The sequence below is a fragment of the Hoplias malabaricus genome, chromosome Y (assembly GCF_029633855.1).
Source record: "Hoplias malabaricus isolate fHopMal1 chromosome Y, fHopMal1.hap1, whole genome shotgun sequence".
Taxonomy (NCBI): domain Eukaryota; kingdom Metazoa; phylum Chordata; class Actinopteri; order Characiformes; family Erythrinidae; genus Hoplias; species Hoplias malabaricus.
The window spans coordinates 83,146,789-83,168,704 of record NC_089820.1 but is presented as its reverse complement, the minus strand read 5'-3'; the positions used below and the strand labels follow the sequence as shown (position 1 = coordinate 83,168,704).

Sequence of the window (21,916 nt, the reverse complement as noted above, 5' to 3'; positions counted from 1 at the left end):
TGTTGTCCAGTATTATATTTCTCTCTCTCCTCAGCCCTCAGGGCGAGCGCAAGGTGCATCCTTTCCTTTCTCCTCTAAACAAACACATTCCTCTAATGATGTGCTCTTAGGAATATTTTAAGGGGAATTCCACCTTCATTTTCTCCTTTATATTTCCGCTTCCTTTACTTTTTGAGATGTAAACAGTCATTTAAAGCTGATGCATTGTAGATTTCTCTACATTTGTGATAGAAAACAGGTTGGTGTCTACGACACAAATACAGCCGTTATGTTACTATCCCAGCGTGTTCCTGTTATTAACATTAGACTCTTAAAACCACACGTTAGCGCCCGCCCTCTCCGTTCCTCAAAGGAGCGCCAACTAACAACCCCCCGTAGACGTCAGTTGAGGCTATTCTCATCTCTGGTACCACGCTGGTGGAACGAGCTTCCAAGCACCATCAGAGCAACAGAAACCCTCTCTGCATTCAAGAAATCATTGAAAACCCAGCTCTTCCGAGAGTATCTTTTGCGCTGAATGTCTTTCTCTAATGCACTTATTACTTCCTGCATATTACACTTAATGTAAGGTATTTTGTATAAATTGTGCTGTAGTTTGAATGTTAGATCCTCTTTTGTAAGTCGCTTTGGATAAAAGCGTCTGCCAAATGCATAAATGTAAATGTAAACATTCCTACACATATTCCATACATGTGTAATACACACCAGCACACGTTTAAATGTGTATATATATATATATATGAGGTTGAATTTCGTCTGTTTATTGTTATTTATTTTCTCTATGAGGCAATGTGCTTCATACAAGTCCTTTTCTTTCCTGCATTTTCTTTTACTTTCCACTGTTGTAGCAGGTTTACCTTTTTCCTAAACTGTTCAAACAAATAAATAAATTTTAGGAGCATTTAAAGATGTAGTTCACAATTGACGAAAAAAATCTGGCTCAGTCCAGTACGCTAGTCTCTCTCTCTCTCTCTCTTTCTCTCTCTCTTTCTCTTTCTCTCTCTCTCTTTCTCTCTCTCTCTCTTTCTCTGTGTGTCTCTCTCTCTTTCTCTTTCTCTCTCACTCTCTCTTTCTCTCTCTCTCTCTTTCTCTGTGTGTGTGTCTCTCTCTGTTTCTTTCTCTCTCTCTCTCTCTCTCTCTCTCTTTCTCTGTGTGTTTCTCTCTCTCTCTCTTTCTCTCTCTCTTTCTCTTTCTCTCTCTCTTTCTCTCTCTCTCTCTTTCTCTGTGTGTCTCTCTCTCTTTCTCTTTCTCTCTCACTCTCTTTCTCTCTCTCTCTCTTTCTCTGTGTGTGTGTGTCTCTCTGTTTCTTTCTCTCTCTCTCTCTCTCTCTCTTTCTCTGTGTGTTTCTCTCTCTCTCTCTTTCTCTCTCTCTTTCTCTTTCTCTCTCTCTTTCTCTCTCTCTCTTTCTCTGTGTGTCTCTCTCTCTTTCTCTTTCTCTCTCACTCTCTCTTTCTCTCTCTCTTTCTCTGTGTGTGTGTCTCTCTCTCTCTGTTTCTTTCTCTCTCTCTCTCGTTCTCTCTCTCTCTTTCTCTCTCTCTTTCTCTGTGTGTGTCTCTCTCTCTTTCTTTCTCTCTCTCTCTTTCTCTCTCTCTTTCTCTCTTTCTCTGTGTGTCTCTCTCTCTTTCTCTTTCTCTCTCACTCTCTCTTTCTCTCTCTCGCTCTTTCTCTGTGTGTGTCTCTCTCTCTCTGTTTCTTTTTCTCTCTCTCTCTCTCTCCCTCTCTCTTTCTCTCTCTATCTCTCTCCCTCTCTCTTTCTGCTCATGGCAAAGACATCTAGAGTCGTCTTCTTACACAACGAAAAGAACTCCAAACGTGGAAAAGCACAAACAGAGATGAGGATATTGCTCTATTCTTGCTCCATTGGTGGTTAATAGTTGTTTTTTTTTGCCGGATCTCTTAAGGTGGAAATGTTTCCAAATTCGGGAGACGGCTAACTGCGTTACTGACAGTTTCACCTCCAGCTACAAATGTGTTTCTGTGGTCATTTAAACAGTGAATAAAACTTTATTGTGTGACAATTTCCCTCACACACACTGTTCCACCTCAAAAGACACGGAGTGTTTCCCCACAATCCTAGACATTCCCTTTAAATTTCAGATGTCTGTAATAAATGGTACAGTTCTATAAAACAATATTTTCTAAACTTTGAACAGCAAATCTCTTTGTTATTTTAATCAAATTGTAAATTAAAGCATCTCTACATTTATCAAGGGTTTTCTTATTTACACACAAACATGTGCAGTACACTCTTAAAACACACACACATGCTCAGTCTGGTCTGCATTCCACACTACTCACATCTCTACATCTATAAAGCTATGATCTTCACGAGAAAATTATACACGCACCTGGATCTGTAGCATCCCCTTCGAATAAAATACGTGAAGACAAACAGGTCCGTGTGCCATGGCTAAAATCTGTATGTGATTTAATCACGTCCTTTATACAGTTTGGATGATCTTGTGATGAGCATCATTTTGTGTGTCCCTTGTGATCACTGATGTTCACACAAAAAGCAGAAACTCCTTTGGGAGCAGATAAAGATCAGCAGTTTCTATTGTTCATGTTGAAGTTATTCTCACACAGTGCTTTGTTCTGTCAGAATTATAGAACCGGGTTTGACCCCCAGTTTGCTGCAGTAACAGCTTCTGCTCTGCTTGGAAGGCCTGTCACTAGAGGATGTGGCAGGATGCATTTCTGTGAAATATCATTTGATGGCAGTCAGCCACAACATCATTACTGAGGTCCGCTACTGATGCTAAATGGTTGTTTTCGGAACAAAAAACACATGATGATTAATCACTCTAAAATACAACACAGATCCACTGGTCCAACCCGGAAACGTGGAGCGCAGTACTTTTTGTACAGAGCATGGCACTCTCTGATGTGCAACATCTACATATGACCAAACCTTTATGCATCAAACTTATACAGATAGAATGTGATTAAATAACCACAGAGTTTTCTCTGTGTCTGCGTGGGTTTCCTCCGGGTGACTGTCTGTGAGGAGTGTGGTGTGTTCTCTCTGTGTCCACGTGGGTTTCTTCCGGGTGACTGTCAGTGAGGAGTGTGGTGTGTTCTCTCTGTGTCTGTGTGGGTTTTCTCCGGGTGAGTGTCTGTGAGGAGTGTGGTGTGTTCTCCCTGTGTCTGCGTGGGTTTCCTCCAGGTGACTGTTTGTGAGGAGTGTGGTGTGTTCTCCCTGTGTCCATGTGGGTTTCCTCCGGGTGACTGTCTGTGAGGTGTGTGGTGTGTTCTCTCTGTGTCTGTGTGGGTTTTCTCCGGGTGACTGTCTGTGAGGAGTGTGGTGTGTTCACCCTGTGTCTGCGTGGGTTTCCTCCAGGTGACTGTTTGTGAGGAGTGTGGTGTGTTCTCCCTGTGTCTGCATGGGTTTCCTCCGGGTGACTGTCTATGAGGAGTGTGGTGTGTTCTCCCTGTGTCTGCATTGGTTTCCTCCAGGTGACTGTCTGTGAAGAGTGTGGTGTGTTCTCCCTGTGTCTGCGTGGGTTTCCTCCGGGTGCTTTGCTTTCCTCCCACGGTCCAAAAACACACCTTGGTGGGTGGACTGGCGACTCAAAGTGTCTGTAGATGTGAGAGTTCTAAACTTGAGTGTTATGTTAAACATTCAGCAAAGTTTAAATAAAAAACACAAAAAAGAAACATAATAAATCTCTCCTAAAACATGGCCAGTACTGCTCTTCTCTCTGTGTAGAATAGACAGCCCTAAAAGTGGGTAATGCTTATGTCAGTATTACCCTGACCAATCACAAGGCTACCGTAGCCACGTCTCCTTTCTGAGTTGAAGGGACTGGTAAGCTAAAATTTAGGAGCCATCTTAGTGAGAGAGCTAGCTATTCGGCTATATACACATCACAATACAGAACAAACATGAATGGATTAAGTCTGAGTACAGCAGAGATAGCAGCAACACTCTGTCGGCGTGTACAGAAGAGTAGCAACAGGGAAGGCAGACACACTCAGTTGGCAATACAGCAGAGTAGCAGTGGGGAAGGCGGACCCACTTGGTCAGAAGCACAGCAGTGATAGCGGACACGTTGGGCCAGCAGTAATAACAGCAGGGATAACAGCCACATTCGGTTGGCAGTACAGCAGAGTAACATTGGAGGACAGCACCAATTTGGAGTGTTGTAAACTTGTCTTCTGGTGGTTTCAAAGTGAAGAGAGGAGACCAGTCTGGATATAAGGCTGTTTATTGAGTGCTCTGGTTGATCCTCAGACTGATCTCAGAATGATCTGGTCAGAGGCTGAATCTCAGACTGATCTAATGGTTTGTAAGGGGCACACATCTTTATACCCATTTTACAACTTCACACATGGATTGATCTTTACCTAAAACAGGATCTGGAAGCACCAGGAACTGTCGTAACACATCACTGTCATGAACAAGCCATAAACAACCTAGGCCATATACATCATCTGAGTTCCTGGTGCACTGTCGTAAAGATAACAGCTGTTCTTATCAAAGGTGTTTAAAACAGGGAATGTGTGATCTCTAAAACAGTCCAAAATGTTATAGGAGAAATGGTACAATTCAGATCCAAAGGAAAAAAACAATACAACAGGAGACACTCAAGAAGGTATCCGATTCATACACTTACGTTAACAAAATAATCACGTTAAACCACACAAAGACACAAAGATCACATTTCTGTTGTTTGTTTTTTATTTAAACTTTGCTCAGTGTTTCACGTAACACACAAGATTAGCATTATACGAAAAATAAAATAAAATCAACATTTCTAAATGATTTCCCAGGGGCTTTAATGTAGTCCTCTGGGCTCATAATGCACTTTGTATTGATTGATGTTGACTTGTATAGAAATGATGATATGTTTTAGATCACCAACACGGTTCTAACAATTCACAGAGTTTTTTTGTGGATGATGTTTATTATTATCCAGCCATAACCCCCTAAAGAAGTCATCTTTGTTCATCATAATGACATATGTAGATGCTATTTCCAGTAGTTATATTTGGTGTTAGAGATTCACTCAAGATAAAGTAATAGAAATCATTAAGAATGCTTTTAATCAAATTCTTATTTTGTTACATTTCATCAAAGAAAAGCACTGGCTAATGTTTCTGGTGGTTAAGTGGTTACTAGTTGGGTGCTATTTTATTTTAGGTGGATGCTATTGTTGTTCATGTAATTGATATGGTGTCTTAAACGGTTGCTATAAGTATCAACCCATATTAAAGGTTTAAATATCAGTGTTGGGAAACCAGATACTAAGGCGACTATCCCACTGAAACTATTGTAATTTATTTCTATTCAATCCGTAAATTTGATGCTTAATGTGATAAAGGCAGTTCCTGAAGAGGAAGGTGAGTTGCTGGAGAAAAAGTGAATGAAGGAAAAGACCTCTGGGAGTGGCAGAGACTGTTAGCATAATTGGTGATTAGCATCATGATAACAGTGGGTAACTCAATAGACATAAATATAAGGACATGAAAGGACAGTTCTGCTTATCGCAGTCTGTCACTGTTTTGTGCTCGAAACTGGTGCGCTAATGTGTTTATGAAGCCCCAGTGTCTGAAAATGGTTTAAAAAGCAAATTCACAGCAGGAAAAAATGGAGGTCAATACAGGGGTAACACTGACTTATTTTTGCTGTAAATGGAGCTGACTAAATTCAGGAGAGTGCTAACTGCATGAAAGTAAACACAGAGCGAAAGTGCTACAAAACTAAACAGCTCCAGTTACACATGAGTTTCTGTGGGAATTCAAACAGTGAATAAACACTTACAGACAATTTATAATTCAGACACATTCAAAAAACAGTTGCCTTTTCCCTTCAAATGCAATTCAAATGCAGAGCGTCTGAATGTAAACAAATCAGAGGACAGCATTTCCCCACAATTGTAGATGCTACCTTTGAGTACTGCATCATTAGCATAATTCCCTGGAACTTCTTACAAACTGACTGTATCCCTAGAAAGACTATCTCTCTTAGTGTATTCATCTCAACCATGAGCAGTTGTAGTTTATTTCACTCACCTTCGACAACTGGTAAATAGTAGTTCGCGTGTGTACCGGGTATTGGTGTGGAGGACACGGTCATCTACCTGCTACACCGAACACTCTCACACTTAGAGGGCACGGGGAGCGCTGTAAGAGTACTATTCTTTGACTTTTCCAGTGCTTTCAATACAATCCAGTCACCACTACTAAGGGGGAAATTGGAGGGAGCTGGTGTCGACTGTCATCTGGCTGCATGGATCACTGATTACCTCACCAACAGACCGCAGTACGTGAGGCTACGTGACTGCGTGTCTGATGTGGTGGTCTGCAGCACGGGGGCCCCCCAGGGTACTGTTCTCTCTCCTTTCCTATTTACACTCTACACATCGGACTTCAGTTACAAACTCGGACAGCTGCCACCTCCAGAAGTTCTCTGATGATACGGCCATTGTTGGACGTGTGTCAGAGGGGAACGATCTGGAGTACAGAGAGGTCACCACCAACTTTGTGGACTGGTGTCACTTGAACAAGCTGTGTATTAATGCCAGCAAGACAAAGGAGGTGGTGACTGATTTCAGAAAGAAGCCTATCCAATTTGCACTAGTGAACATCCAGGGTGTGGACATTGAGATTGTGAAGGAGTATAAATACCTGGGCGTTCACCTTAGCAACAAACTGGACTGGTCAATAAACACAGATGTCTTGTACAAGAAGGGCCAACGTCGTCTGCACTTGTTGAGGAGGCTGAGGTCTTTTGGGGTCTGCAGGACACTGTTAAGGACTTTTTACGACACTGCAGTGGCTTCAGTGATTTTCTACGCTGTGCTCTGTTGGGGCTGTGGAAGCTGTGATAGGTACAGAAAGAGGCTAAATAAACTGGTCAGAAGGGCTGGCTCAGTCTTAAACTGTCCTCTGGACTCCATAGAGGAGGTGGGGGAGAGGAGAGTGTTAGCAAAACTGACATCAATTGTGGATAACCCCTCTCACCCCCTATATGCGACAGTGGGGGCCTTGAGCAGCTCCTTTAGCAGACGACTGTTACACCCACAGTGTAGGAAGGAGAGATACCGAAGGTCATTCATACCCACTGCTGTTAGACTTAGTCAAGTCTAAGTCTTAAAAAGTCAAGTCTTCCTATGTCCAAACATTTCTTTTAGCATTAAGCTTTCATTGGTCTGTTGGTCTGATTTCTGTTTCTGTGTTTGTACTAATTTCTTCAATAGAGTGATCTGTGAGCTGTGTGTTACCTCTAAACAAAAGCAAGACAACAAACAAAAAACACATTCTCAGCACTGCGGTGACATGGACATGATAGTCTCACATTGCCAGACTCTCTAGGGAAAGTCTGGTGCCTTTCGCCATGTAACGTGGCCAATAACCACCTACTACTGCAGGAAAAGATATCTGACCGACAGCTTGGTGCACTGAAAGCATCAGACTCTCCGTCATCTTGTGGGTGGAACGTCTGTGGCTGAGACTATGGACATGATCACAGCCTGTTAGTTCGCATTGAGCTTGTAGTGGAGTGGATCAGACACAGCAGTGTGGCTGGAGTTTTTAAAAAATGTGCCCATTCACTGGCTACTGTTAGTCACCTTGTTGGACCACGCTGTAGAAAGAACGTCAAAGACAGTCACTCATTGAGTGCTTGAGTGGTTAAATGCAGAGAACAAATTCCTTTGTGTGCAGCACAGTGACCAATTAAATCACTCTAATTCAAATTCTAATAATAGAGTTGGCAGAGCGGATGCTGCTATCCAGATGAACTTTTTTATTATTACATTACGGTAGTTTATATAGCTTTGGATTTGTGGGCAGTACACACGTTTTCTTTGTCATCATTTGTAAGTGATTATACCGATCCTGAAAAGAGGAAGGTCCGGTTGAAATTAGCACAAGCACAAAGACAGAAATCAGATCTGTCTGGGGCAGAAAGACCAGGCTCTTCCTTTTCTGATGCAGCAGAATGTACTAGCTCATCAGGGAGAACTCAACAAAGCAGGTGGTTTATAGGTGGTTCAGATCCCAAGAGACCATTTGTGGAACAGTTCAGCAAATTGACATTTAATATATTTAAATAAAATATCACATTTTGCTGTAAGTTTAGCCGCCCTTAGCCCCCCATACAGAAATCTCTAGGGTCGTCTCTGGAAACAATTAATAACGTAAAGATCCATGATGTTTTTCCCGTGTTACACTGTGCCCTGCCTTCGCTAAATCTGACACAGTTTAGCAGTAAGTTACAAAGTAAATTTTTGATGTAAAGGTTCTTGGACAGTCCGACGATCTGAAGTAAAATTGTAAAAATATTGAGTAAACAGGTTATTATTATTGTTCCATAGAGATTAGCTTCAGTGTTTCCAGTGAAACCGGAGAAAACCACTATAGGCCCCTAGTCTTTGTTCACCTGGATTTAAACTGGTAGCTAAAGGCTATAATAACACAATACCCTGTAAAAGTGCTGCATATTGTCTTTTGAATAAGTGAAATAGCGATTATCTCCCATTCTTCAGCGTGCGCTGTTCTACTCAGAGAAGGCTTTCTTTTGATTTTTTCAATGTTGAAGTTAATTTTAATTCTGAAAAATCAAGCTAACATTTCAATATTGAAACTCTACTATTTTTATTAGTAACCCCTAGATTGATGCAGCAGTATTCACATTTATGGCCTATGGCACATGTTGTATCCAGATGAATATTTTCAATAATTTTACAGAGTTTATGTAGCTTTAGGTGGTTTGCTATGAATTCCAGGAGGTTTAGCATGTGATGTTGCTCAAGTTGGGAATCAGTGCATTAATCGGGTACTGTCTTTTTTGTCTTTTAAAAAAAATCATTTGAATAATAATAATAAAAAGCTTTAAATCTGTAATATTATTTATTTCTCAAAATACATCAGTAATTTTAAAGAAAACACTAATTTCAGTAACACTCATTTTAAACAGATTATAAACAGATTATATTGTCTCTAAATGTTGCCAATAAAATCATTTTAATGAAGTACATAAATGTATAGGATTTACTCTCACACTTAAACGAAATGGAACTAATCAAAAACAGACATTCAGACATTTTGTAAAATGCAATAAAAACATCAACCTGTGTGTTGATCTGACTTTGCCACTGGCCCAGTTTTTATCCCAGATTCAAGACACATTTATACATTAAACCTGACAAAGTTTCCATGATTTTTCAGTTTAAAAAGCTATTCCAAAAGTTATTTAATAAATCAACAGTTAAATATTCAACCGCTCCAGCAAAATCTCTTAAAGCCTCTCCTTCACTCTTTAAAAAAAATCATAATACCCAGCATGTCTCCACCTTTCTTCATGTGTAAATGAGTGCACACGCTCCATCTTCTGGTGCTGATTGGTCTGCTCTCTCAGCGCCTGAGGGAGAGCACACGCGCTGAATTTTCAAACAATAAAGTACCTGTTGGATGACAAAAAAAAAAGAGAAAGAGGGAACTAAAGCCCTAGAGTCAGCCTACAAAGATATCAGGACAAAACCCCAAGGCAGCAGATCGTAAAGAGACTGGAGGCATGGAATCACAATATTTACAATTATTAAAAATCATCTTATTGACCATTGGCATATCTAAGGTAAGAGGATGCTCACTTATTTGTAAGCTGTGTGGTAGTGCTGACAGCAGTGGGCTACTTAATGTCAGGTTAAGTTGTACTGTAGTTAGGATTGGTACGTTCAGGTAGAAGTCATTATATTTATATATATATATATATTTAGTGTGTATCTATTAAATACATTTTTGACAAAAAAAAAAAAAAAAAACAGTGGTTGTTTGGGAAATTTTGAGAAGGTTTCCTAGTGAACTAATGAAGAAAAGTCAGTCAGGCTGGACGAGGAAAATCCGTGCTGAGTGATGTACAGACGTTGCTAGGTTATTTCCCCGGGGAACAATCAAACCACATACAAAAGAGCAATTGTAAGAATAATAGCCCTCCACACTGACCACGAAAGTCTTGTAACATTTTTTTGAGATTATAGAGCCTCATTGCTGTGATTTGTGTTCCTTTTGCAGATGTGTGCTGCACAAAATGGTAAGAAAAGATTTGTCATTGCCACAGAGTAAAAGTAGATCAGTTTTGTTGAATAATTATAAAGTGATATCTATACGTTTACAATAGCATTCATTAAACTCATAAAACACTGAGATAACTACAAAAGCAGAGATCAATGTATCGGGTCTGGGATCAATATCAATGTCTTCTGAACCTCTCCTGACAGCGGATAAATGGATAATAACATTCACAACTTTACATATTCTTTAAATGTAGAATTTCATTATGGATTTTTTAAAGTACAATATTTTTATGGTATTTTGTTTATTTTGTTTTTATATTGTTTAATAAATTTGATACAGATTTAAAAAGTTGAAAGAAAAGTAATTATAAAGTCATATACGCATTAAATTGATAAGTTTGTGTCGTGTTTGTAAAATCTCCAACTACATTTCAAAGCATTTCTAGGTATAATTTAAATGTGGAATGTAATATGTAAAGTGTATGTGTTGTAACAGCATTGAATGCCACTGATGGAGTGAAACTTTATCTGATTTGTTGCTTAACACTCTCTTTTCTCCTCCCCAGACTTGACTCTGTCTGTCTTCACGGCCACATCCAAAAGCATGACAGTGCGCTGGAGCAGTCATTCCAGAGCAAGCTCCTACAAGATCACGGCCACTCCAAAGAACTCGCGTGATCTGCCTGTGTTCGCACAGTTTAGCAGGAACACCGTCATGGGCTCTGTCAACTCCCTGTCTCCAAACACAGTGTACACCATGCGAGTTGAGGCCATGGACAATGCTGTTCACGTTCTCAGCAGCGCAGAGACTGAGGGGACTACGGGTGACCTTTAAATAACATTTATATTTGTGTTTGTTGTATTTGTTTATTCATGGTTGTTGTTATATCAGGTGTTGTTCATCACCAGGCAGTGAGAAACACTACGAAAATCTTCAGCAGATGCTTACTATTATATATAATAAACAACAAACCCCATGTCAAAGTCAGAACATTTTGTTTTAAGGCAATAAAATCAAGTCTGTCATTTTTACTTCACTGACCAACTACAGTAAACAGTATTTCGTAAATATAAACTCATTAAATCTGTGAATTTGAGTCAAGCACATGCATTCTGTATGCACCATGCTTTTGTAGCATATGCAAAGTAAGGCCTGGTATTTTCTTGCTGAAATAACCATGGACTTTCTGGGAAAACATGTGGCTTTGAATGGGGCAGTATGTCTTTGTAAATTTCTCTAATAATTGGCTCAATCATTCTCTCTTAGGGGCACGGTGGTGCAGCAGGTAGTGTTTCTGTCAGAGATCCAGGGTCCTAGGGTTGAGGTTTCGCTCCAAAAACACACGTTGGTAGGTGGATTGGTGACTCAAAAGTGTCCATAGGTGTGAGTGAATATGTGAGTGTGTGTCACCCTGTGAAGGACTGGCGCCCCCTCCAGGGTGTGTTCCAGCCTTGTACCCAGTGATTTCGGGTAGACCCACCGCCACACTGAACTGGATAAGGGTTACAGATAATGAATGAATGAATGAATGAATGAACTCTTATCTACTCTCTACCAAATAGCTGATGTGTGGATGCTGCACATTGAGGTGATTGAGGTAATACCCTATTACAGTGGAACCTCTATTTACGAACTTGATCCGTTCCGTGACCCGGTTCGTAAGTAGAAAAGTTGGTTTCTCGAGTCAATTTTCCCTATTTAAAATTAGCAAATTGTAGTTTTAGCATTTTAGCATTAGCGTAAATAGCAGACATCGAAATTCGTGCTAAGTTAAGCCGTATCTACGCTTCGCCTCCCAACATTTACCGCCTACTCTCCGTTATTCCACCCACCCCCACCTCCCGTCATACAGCCAGTGCCTGTGTTACTCCTCCAGCCAGACGTTTATTACTGTGACCACTGTATTTCTCTTTTATTTTTAGTAATGCTACATGTATTTTTTTACTAATTTGAGAGAGTTATAAACATATATTAGTGCAAAAAGGGTTACTTTCGGGGTGGGGGCTGGAACGCATTCATTACTTTTCCATTATTTTAAAACTTGAGGGTCGAGAGAACGAGCGAAAATGGGTCAATGACTCAAGTCTGGGCGCTGGGAGACTCGCCTATTGGGGTCAGTAGTCATTTCCAGCCGCCGGCTCGGCGGAGGCTCGGGTTCGTTTCTAGCATCATGGTTCGTTGGTGGAGGCAAAAAATATTCAAATGCCCGGTTCGTATCTTGGAAAGTTCATTAGTATAGGCGTTCGTAAGTAGATGTTCCACTGTATATCCTATATACAAGTTGAAATGTGGAATAATCTGACCACAGCATATACACTGTCTTTCAGACCCCCTGATGTGAGCTCAGGCCCTGAGTACTCAGCCATGTTTCTGCATAGAACAGATGTATGGTTTTGCCATGTGTAACGGAGTTTCAGGTTCCATTCCCAATGTAGCAGCAGGCTGGGCTAAATACTTCAGAGTCCATGTAGCTGTATTTGTCAAAGTGGCATGATGGTTTCTCATGCAGTGCTGTCTGAGGGCTTGAAGGTCACACACATTCAGTAGTGGTTTCTGACCCATAGATTTGGGGTTTTACACAACGTCCCTTTTCAAGAAATGGGATTTATAAACTGCAGTGACATTGAAGGAGTAGTTTTTTTAAAATAGTAGATTTAGTACTTTCTTTAGTCAAGAAACTGTCCTTAAGACCTTATACACTGTCTCAGTTCCGGCCCAGACACTTGCCCATATAATCTGACACTGTCCACAGTAACAGGGTTCCCACACATTCAGACTTCAAATCAAATCCCTCCAGCTCTGAATCTCTGTTATCTTTGTCACTGCTTTGAAAAACGGCTGCAGCAACCTCAGCAGCAATAAAAACTGACTTTCACATGTTTCTCAGATGCTGACTGAGTAAAGAATGAAGAGTTTGCTTGGAAGGATAAGTCCTCAATGATACATTTGAATGGCCACAAAACAGTGTCATGCAAAATGAGTATATGGACATATAAAGCCCCCTATTACACCGTTTACATCTTTTGATAAGTGCAAATTAAAATGGCGGACTTTGCAGATTCAGGAAATGTCTGCGCTGTGTTTCTGAGCAGCATAATCGCAGATGTTAAAACCAACATAATTACCAAGTTTGAAGCACAGACATATTTATAGACCTCAGAGCGTTAACTAACTAAGCTGCAGTTCCATAATAATTAACGAATGCTGCCGTGTTAACTAACATTCTTTTTTCAACATGTAGCTTAATGTTACATTTACTTAAGTTAATTACTAAAACCTTCCCAGTGGATTATCAGCAGGAGCAGAAACTGATTTGAATCTTGAGTGTTTAACACACACGTTGCTCACCTGCTGCTGCTTCTTCATATTACGCAGTGCAAGCTGTAATTTTGTAGGTCTTGTATTTTTTAGTTTATATCTTCATTCTCTGCCACAGATAATGTCTTGTAATGATTTAATGAAATAACATAAACAACTTTGTGAACTAACCATTGCTGCCCTACTTACATGTTAGGGATGATGTCACCTGTGTAATGTTTTAAGATGAACTGGAACCCAGTATTACTTAACATATGTTTCTGTGATACTAAGCATGCTGTCCAATGTCCTGTTAATCCTACGTTATTACAAAACATATATTTTTATATATTTACAAGCAAATGTTTATATTACATAGCCTAAATTTAATTGTAAATAGTACAAAGACAGCATTTTAATTGCTGAAACTGAGAAGCAGGTTTTAAAAAAAACAAAGTTGGGACAGGGTCATGGTTTACCAGTGTGTTGTACCATCCCTCCTTTTAACAACATTCAGTTTGGAACTGAACAGACCATTTGCTACATTTTTGAAAGTAGGGTGACCAGAGGTCCTCTTTTACCTGGACGTGTCCTCTTTTTTAGACTTAAAAAAATGCTGGCGTAATTTCACCAAAGTCCGGGATTTTTTTTTCCAGCGCTTACATAGAACTTCGAGAAGTTTCGTTCACAAACTAGTCCCGCCATCCCCTAATCCGATTGGTTCACTTGAGTGAGAAGAGGGCGTGGTGAAGTAGCCTAAAGTCTTCTGATTGGACGGTCTGACTGTAGAGCTACCATTATTGGTCGATAACCTTCTCTGTAAACATTTAATTGGTCAGTCTGCATGTCAGTAGTCCTTGTTTACGTCAGGCACAGCTCATGTACCCACCCTCATCTCGAGCAGCTATGCAGAAACATAAATGTAAGTTCTCAGATGAATTAAAAAAGAAATTCCCATGTTTTCCCATGTGTAGCAAATAAAGGTGTAAAGGACCAAAAAACACACATAGGTTCAGCTAAGAATACAACGGCAATCCCCCCCACCCGGGCCTATTGGTCACCCTATTGAAAGTGAAATGTTTTTCCATTTTTACTTGCTATGATAATCCTTGCAGAATGTGGATTGGCCTTATCTTACTGGAATAACCAAGGCTTTCACAGAAAAAGACATTGTTTGTGTGGCAGCATGTTGCTCCAAAACCTGTATCTATCGTTCAGCATTAACGGTGCCATCACAGATGTGCAAGTTGGCCATGCCATGTGCACTAATGCACACACATATCATTACAGAGGCTAGCTTTTGAACTGTATGCTTATAAGATGCTGGTCCCTCTCCTCTTTAGCCTGGATGTCGCAGCATTCATGGTATTCAAAAAAAAATTATTGATTGGTCCACAAGACATTTCACCTCTGTGAGTGGCTGCTTTTCTGGAACATGCTGCTGGCATCAAATTTCAAATTGGCATATATTTGTCTTTGTACTGTTTACTATTAAATACATGGTTTTAAATTGTGTTTCACAGTTTACGTTTTACACAGCATTTTACATTTTTATGGAAATGAGTTTGTAGTAAATATGCAACAGGAAAGAGAGCAAGGGTATAGTCAAATAGAATAAAGATTAAACATTTAAAGGAAGAAACAAAGTGGAGAAGTTTCTGTGATTAGGTTTAATACAAATGCATTTTTATTTATTCTGTGGTGGAGGTCTGTAACACTGGAAGCAGAAAAGCTTTATTAGACCTGTGCAAGTCTCTGCATTTTTATGAGTGCACGTATGTCCTTATTTACACTTACAGGTACTCATCTCCTCACTAATGCCAAATGATTCTATTTGTGTTGTCTGATACAGCACCTGATATCCCATCCATCATCCAGGCCTACTCCAAGCAGAGTGACAGCATAACAGTCGAGTTCACCCCAATGTCCGGTGCCACCAGTTACATCCTACGAGCTGAGAACGATTTAGGGTTCTTTTCCGAAACTACAGTGTCATCTTCTCCCGGAACTGTGCTGAACCTGAGCCCCTACACCAACTACACCCTCAGTGTCATGTCCGCTAACAGAGATGTCAGAAGCCAGCCCTCAATCTCAGTCCAAGCCAGGACAGGTAGGCCAAAGACTAGGCTTCCAACATGAATTGAAACAATCAGATAATGACTGTTTACCTCCTATTATGGACTTTTTCATTTGACTTTAACCATGCAGCTCTTCTGGAGGTTTCTCTTACACTCCATATGTTACACACCTATGTGTTCAGCTATATGTTATATGTTAGGGGGAAGGCTTAGCGCTGAAAGTTAGGGGTGATGGGAGTGAGGGAACAGCACTGTCCTCCTCCTCAATTCACGGCTAAGGGGCCCTTGAGCAAGGCACTGAACCCACAACTACACCCTGGGGCAGGGGATGGAGGCCCCCCATTCTGGGTGTGTGTTTACCCCCACTGCACTAATGTGTGTGTGTGTGTGTGTGTGTGTGTGTGTTAACTGCCACAGACGGGTTAAATGTGGAAGACATTGTACTTTGTACACTGACTAATAATTTCACATTATTATTATGTTCCTTCAGACATTAATGAAATCTGAATAAAAACAGGACCCATGTAATATTTATCAGCAATGTTTACATTTACACAGCCATCATAGTCATGCCATCTGCACTTCGGAAAAAATGCGCTGTAGACTAATGTTTCTATGACAGAATAGACTGTCTGTGAGGAGTGTGGTGTGTTCTCTCTGTGTCTGCGTGGGTTTCCTCCGGGGGACTGTCTGTGAGGAGTGTGGTGTGTTCTCCCTGTGTCTGCGTGGGTTTACTCCGGGTGACTGTCTGTGAGGAGTGTGGTGTGTTCTCCCTGTGTCTGTGTGGGTTTCCTCCGGGTGACTGTCTGTGAGGAGTGTGGTGTGTTCTCCCTGTGTCTGCGTGGGTTTCCTCCGGGTGACTGTCTGTGAGGAGTGTGGTGTGTTCTCCCTGTGTCTGCGTGGGTTTCCTCCGGGTGACTGTCTGTGAGGAGTGTGGTGTGTTCCCCCTGTGTCTGCGTGGGTTTCCTCCGGGTGACTGTCTGTGAGGAGTGTGGTGTGTTCTCCTTGTATCTGCATGGGTTTCCTTCGGGTGACTGTCTGTGAGGAGTGTGGTGTGTTCCCCCTGTGTCTGCGTGGGTTTCCTCTGGGTGACTGTCTGTGAGGAGTGTGGTGTGTTCTCCCTGTGTCTGCGTGGGTTTACTCCGGGTGACTGTCTGTGAGGAGTGTGGTGTGTTCTCCCTGTGTCTGTGTGGGTTTCCTCCGGGTGACTGTCTGTGAGGAGTGTGGTGTGTTCTCCCTGTGTCTGCGTGGGTTTCCTCCGGGTGACTGTCTGTGAGGAGTGTGGTGTGTTCTCCCTGTGTCTGCGTGGGTTTCCTCCGGGTGACTGTCTGTGAGGAGTGTGGTGTGTTCCCCCTGTGTCTGCGTGGGTTTCCTCCGGGTGACTGTCTGTGAGGAGTGTGGTGTGTTCTCCTTGTGTCTGCATGGGTTTCCTTCGGGTGACTGTCTGTGAGGAGTGTGGTGTGTTCCCCCTGTGTCTGCGTGGGTTTCCTCTGGGTGACTGTCTGTGAGGAGTGTGGTGTGTTCTCCTTGTGTCTGCATGGGTTTCCTTCGGGTGACTGTTTGTGAGGAGTGTGGTGTGTTCTCCCTGTGTCTGCGTAGGTTTCCTACGGGTGACTTTCTGTGAGGAGTGTGGTGTGTTCTCCCTGTGTCTGCGTAGGTTTCCTCCGAGTGACTGTCTGTGAGGAGTGTGGTGTGTTCTCCCTGTGTCTGTGTGGGTTTCCTCCGGGTGACTGTCTGTGAGGAGTGTGGTGTGTTCTCCCTGTGTCTGCGTGGGTTTCCTCCGGGTGACTGTCTGTGAGGAGTGTGGTGTGTTCTCCCTGTGTCTGCGTGGGTTTCCTCCGAGTGACTGTCTGTGGGGAGTGTGGTGTGTTCTCCCTGTGTCTGTGTGGGTTTCCTTCGGGTGACTGTCTGTGAGGAGTGTGGTGTGTTCTCCCTGTGTCTGTGGGGTTTCCTTCGGGTGACTGTCTGTGAGGAGTGTGGTGTGTTCTCCCTGTGTCTGTGTGGGTTTCCTCCGAGTGACTGTCTGTGAGGAGTGTGGTGTGTTCTCCCTGTGTCTGCTTGGGTTTCCTCCGGGTGACTGTCTGTGAGGAGTGTGGTGTGTTCTCTCTGTGTCTGCGTGGGTTTCCTCCGGGTGACTGTCTGTGAGGAGTGTGGTGTGTTCTCCTTGTGTCTGCGTGGGTTTCCTCCAAGTGACTGTCTGTAAGGAGTGTGGCGTGTTCTCCCTGGGTCTGCGTGGGTTTCCTCCGGGTGACTGTCTGTGAGGAGTGTGGTGTGTTCTCCCTGTGTCTGCGTGGGTTTTCTCCAAGTGACTGTCTGTGAGGAGTGTGGTGTGTTCTCCCTGTGTCCGCGTGGGTTTCCTCCAGGTGACTATCTGTGAGGAGTGTGGTGTGTTCTCTCTGTGTCTGCGTGGGTTTCCTCCAAGTGACTGTCTGTAAGGAGTGTGGCGTGTTCTCCCTGTGTCTGCATGGGTTACCTCCCGGTGACTGTCTTTGAGGAGTGTGGTGTGTTCTCCCTGTGTCTCAAAAGTGTCCGTAGGTGTGAGTGTGTGAGTGAATGTGTGTATGTGTGTTGCCCTCTGAAGGACTGGCGCCCCCTCCAGGATGTATTCCCGCCTTGTGCCCAATGATTCCAGGTAGGCTCTGGACCCACCGCAACCCTGAACTGGATAAGGGTTACAGATAATGAATGAAAAACAGGATTTAGATTTAAAATTTCCATTAAAAATAAAAATCTGTCAGTCTGTCATCCTAAATCTCCTGGGTGTGTGTGTGTGTGTGTGTGTGTGTGTGTGTTTGTGTGTGTGTATATATATATTTTGAATACTTTTAACCAAAATATTGTTTTAAAAAATGTATTGATTCGAACCTGACCAATAACAAGACACCACAGACAATGTTTGAGCCTGTAACCTTAAAAACATACATCCAAAACAAATGAAGGTGGTACAAATGGGCTGAACATGACTTATGTATTGTGTTGTTATTATGTTTTCTGTTGAATAGTGGTCACAGTAGACTGAACCGAAGTTTGTAGGTTAGTTGTTATTGTCTATGTTCACCCATGTAATTTGATTCAGGAAGTGTTATATTAGTATTAGCAGTTGTAAAATAATATTTATTAAGACTATCTGGTTTGTCTGACGTAAACGAGGACACTGGACCTAGGTGTTCATCTGTGATTAAGTTAATGGTGTATTGTGTTTGCCCTCTTTATCTGGTACTGTAAGTGGTCATCTGTCATTTTTATTTCAGTACTCGTGCAGGACTTGGTCTGTACATGGAGGCCTACGTCATACCCATACATGTGTGTGTGTTTGGTATGATGTGTGTTTGGTATGATGTGTGTAACAGAAACAAAAATCGCAGACTTTGAATAAATGGCTTGCTGTTGAACCCAAGACAGAAAGAGAGAGCACCAATCCCTGAATGGCTTCATGTCATTACGAGGCCCTTAATCAAGCTGAATATTCTTAGCCAAACCTTTTAATTAAACACACTGTCCCAATGTCATAATTAACAAACAGTGCTGACCTCTCAGATTTCCGAATTGTGTACATAACAATGAAGTGGCATATTAGACCTGTGACTAGAGCGGCATCATTTTCCTGCACCATTGTGGCATCGCAGCCTGTGGTGCTGTTGACAATTGGCTGTGACTGTAGCCACACACAGGAATTGACACACAACACGATACGAAAAGTTAAAACCCTGAGAACTGGGTTGTCTCTTCTCCCCAAGAAAGAGGCCAGAGTAAGATGAGCAGGATGATTTTTTTTTTTTCTAGAAAAACAACATGTTTTTTAAGCCTCAGAATCTTCCCCTGGATGTATATTCCCAACAGTCTCACATTCCCAAGCACAGGAAGATTTATTTTGACATTTATGTTTAAGTTACATATGTGTAGGGGGGTGCATATAAAATGAAGCTGTATTTATGAAGCACACTTTTAAAAGGATTTCAGGAGGAAAGTAAAATGTAGAGACTGAAATATAATCAGGGTTGAATGGAACAAAACAAGATCACCAGATTTATTCTCTCTCTCTCTCTCTCTCTCTAGTGTTGGTAGCCCCAAAGCTGCATTCTATATCTCCCACTAATGACAGCATCGTGGTCACATGGGACCCAGTGGACCGTGCAGTTCTGTACTCACTGACCATTATAATGGAGGGGTCTAACACCCGGGTCAGACTCAACACCACTCAGATCAACATCACCTTCACGCAACTTGAGCCAGGGGTCACCTACTGCATCAAGGCCACTGCCTTTGACTCTGATGGGATCCCTGGAGACGACATCACCATATACCAGATCACACGTAAGCACAAGTCCCAGACGTACATACCTCAACAATCCTCTTCTATTAGTGACATCTCCTTTATTAAATGAGATAAAACTTTGAGGAAACCTTCACAGCAGCATACATACTGCACAAGAAGAGACATTAAAATTAGACAACAATAAAGAGGGTCACAAATGTATTACCTCCATTTTCCCCTTGTACTTTAGAGGTCAGGATCCCCCAGGATCACCACACGACAGGTATTTGGAATGAGACTAACATGGTGTTCGTGTCTCAAAGTGTGGTGTGCTGGATCAGACACAGCTGTTGCTTTTCTACCTTCACAAATAAGCATTAATTGTATAACGTGATGGTTTTAAATGTCCTACCTTTACAACAGCGTCTCTTTTGCTGTTGGCGCAATGGTAACTTAGGCAGGACCTTAGAAAATAATAATTTGACCTCCACATGCCTGTTACATCTTTAATAGCAATTTCCAAACAAATAAAGGTAGAACAGTCTACTACAAACAACTTGGGGTTAAAGCCAACATCTACAGTTGTGGGGAATGGCAGTCCTCCCTGGTTTGTTTACATTCAGAAGCTCAGCACCTTTTAAGGTGGTACTTATGTCTGAGAAGAAAAAAGACCGTTGTCTGTAGGTGACTGATGTGTAACCTGGCTGTAAGTGTTTATTCACTGTTTGAATTACCACAGAAGCTCATCTGTAACTCGAGTCGTTTAGATTTGTAGCGTTTTTGGTTTGTGTTTACTTTTCTTGCAGTTTGCCATCTCCCAAATTTAGAGTGGGTTCCTACCCAAATGATCAGAAACAGTGAAAATAAGGCAATATTACCCACTTATGGAGCAGGAGTAAATCAATATCCAAAATAGCAGTAAGAGCAGGGTTATCACATCCCTACTGGGTTAAATGAGAGGTGTAGGAACAGTATGAACTTTCCGAAGCCATGCTTTATAGATTTGAACTTTCTCTGTTGCTCTCTCACTTGTTGTGTTTATGCAGGACCCTCCGTCCCAGAAGATGTGCAGGTATCACTATCCCTGACCCGGTCTCTGGGTCTGGTAGTCTATTGGCAGCCCGTGCGTGGCGCTGACATCTACTATGCAGAGAGCATATTGGGGCAGAACTGCACCTCTTATGGGGACCCATTTTGCATTATATCCCCACTCAACTGCAGCGAGAACCACCTGGTCACTGTTACTGCTCAGAACCAGGCTGGACCCAGCAGCCCATCTGAACCAGGAGACCTGCTCACATGCAAGTGCTACACAAACTATTAACTCACACACTCTTTGCCCTATAAACCTGCAATAAAATTTTGTGAGGCGTTTGACTCACTGTGACTGGGTGTTTGTAGTTGAGGGCAGGGCTCAGGTCGAGCAGATGAGTCAAGCTGAATTTACTGTCACACAGACTCAGTCAAAATATCTGTAATAAAATGATAATGTATATTAATGTAGTGTCAGAATGGCCACACGGGCTAAGGCGCCAGATTTAAACCTTCCCTAAAAACAGAGGTTTGTGGTCTCCGAATGCAGGCGTGTGCACTCAGTGATTCCGGGTAGGTTCCAGGCCCACCACGACCCTGAACTGGATGAGTGTTTACAGACAATGAATAAATGTTCCTGTAAGCGGTTGGTTAATAACTCTCTGATAAGTTAAATCTACACATTGTTAATGTCGCACTGTACCTTCTAAAGACAAAAGCTTCTAATTAATAATTAATATTTCAATGTAAAATCAATGTAAGAGCATCACCCTAGAATCACATGTACAAACAGGATTCCAAAAAAGTTGGGACACTAAACCAATTGTGAATAAAAACTGAATGCAATGATGTGGAGATGGCAAATGTCAATATTCATTTGTAATAGAACATAGATGACAGATCAAAAGTTTAATCTGAGTAAATGTAACATTTTAAAGGAAAAATATGTTGATTCAAAATTTCACAGTGTCAACAAATCCCAAAAAAGTTGGGACAAGGCCATTTTTTACCACTGTGTGGCATCCCCCCTTCTTCTTACAACACTCAACAGACGTCTGGGGACAGAGGAGACCAGTTTCTCAAGTTTAGAAATAGGAATGCTCTCCCATTCATGTCTAATACAGGCCTCTAACTGTTCAATCGTCTTGGGCCTTCTTTGTCGCACCTTCCTCTTTATAGGTGAAAGATCTGGACTGCAGGCTGCCATTTCAGTCCTTGGATCCTTCTCCTAAGA

General features: G+C 41.9%; 1 protein-coding gene across 1 annotated transcript in view; it reads left to right on the top strand.

Moving 5' to 3' along the window:
- Positions 1-9,520: 9,520 nt before the first annotated feature.
- The window catches only part of LOC136677591 (fibronectin type III domain-containing protein 7-like), a 23,488-nt gene continuing 11,092 nt past the window's right edge, over positions 9,521-21,916 (top strand). The window contains exons 1-6 of the mRNA XM_066655153.1: positions 9,521-9,580; positions 10,018-10,036; positions 10,586-10,843; positions 15,170-15,427; positions 19,452-19,709; positions 20,697-20,951. Of these exons, the coding sequence (XP_066511250.1) occupies positions 9,521-9,580; positions 10,018-10,036; positions 10,586-10,843; positions 15,170-15,427; positions 19,452-19,709; positions 20,697-20,951 (1,108 nt within the window). The remainder of the gene's footprint in view (positions 9,581-10,017; positions 10,037-10,585; positions 10,844-15,169; positions 15,428-19,451; positions 19,710-20,696; positions 20,952-21,916) is intronic.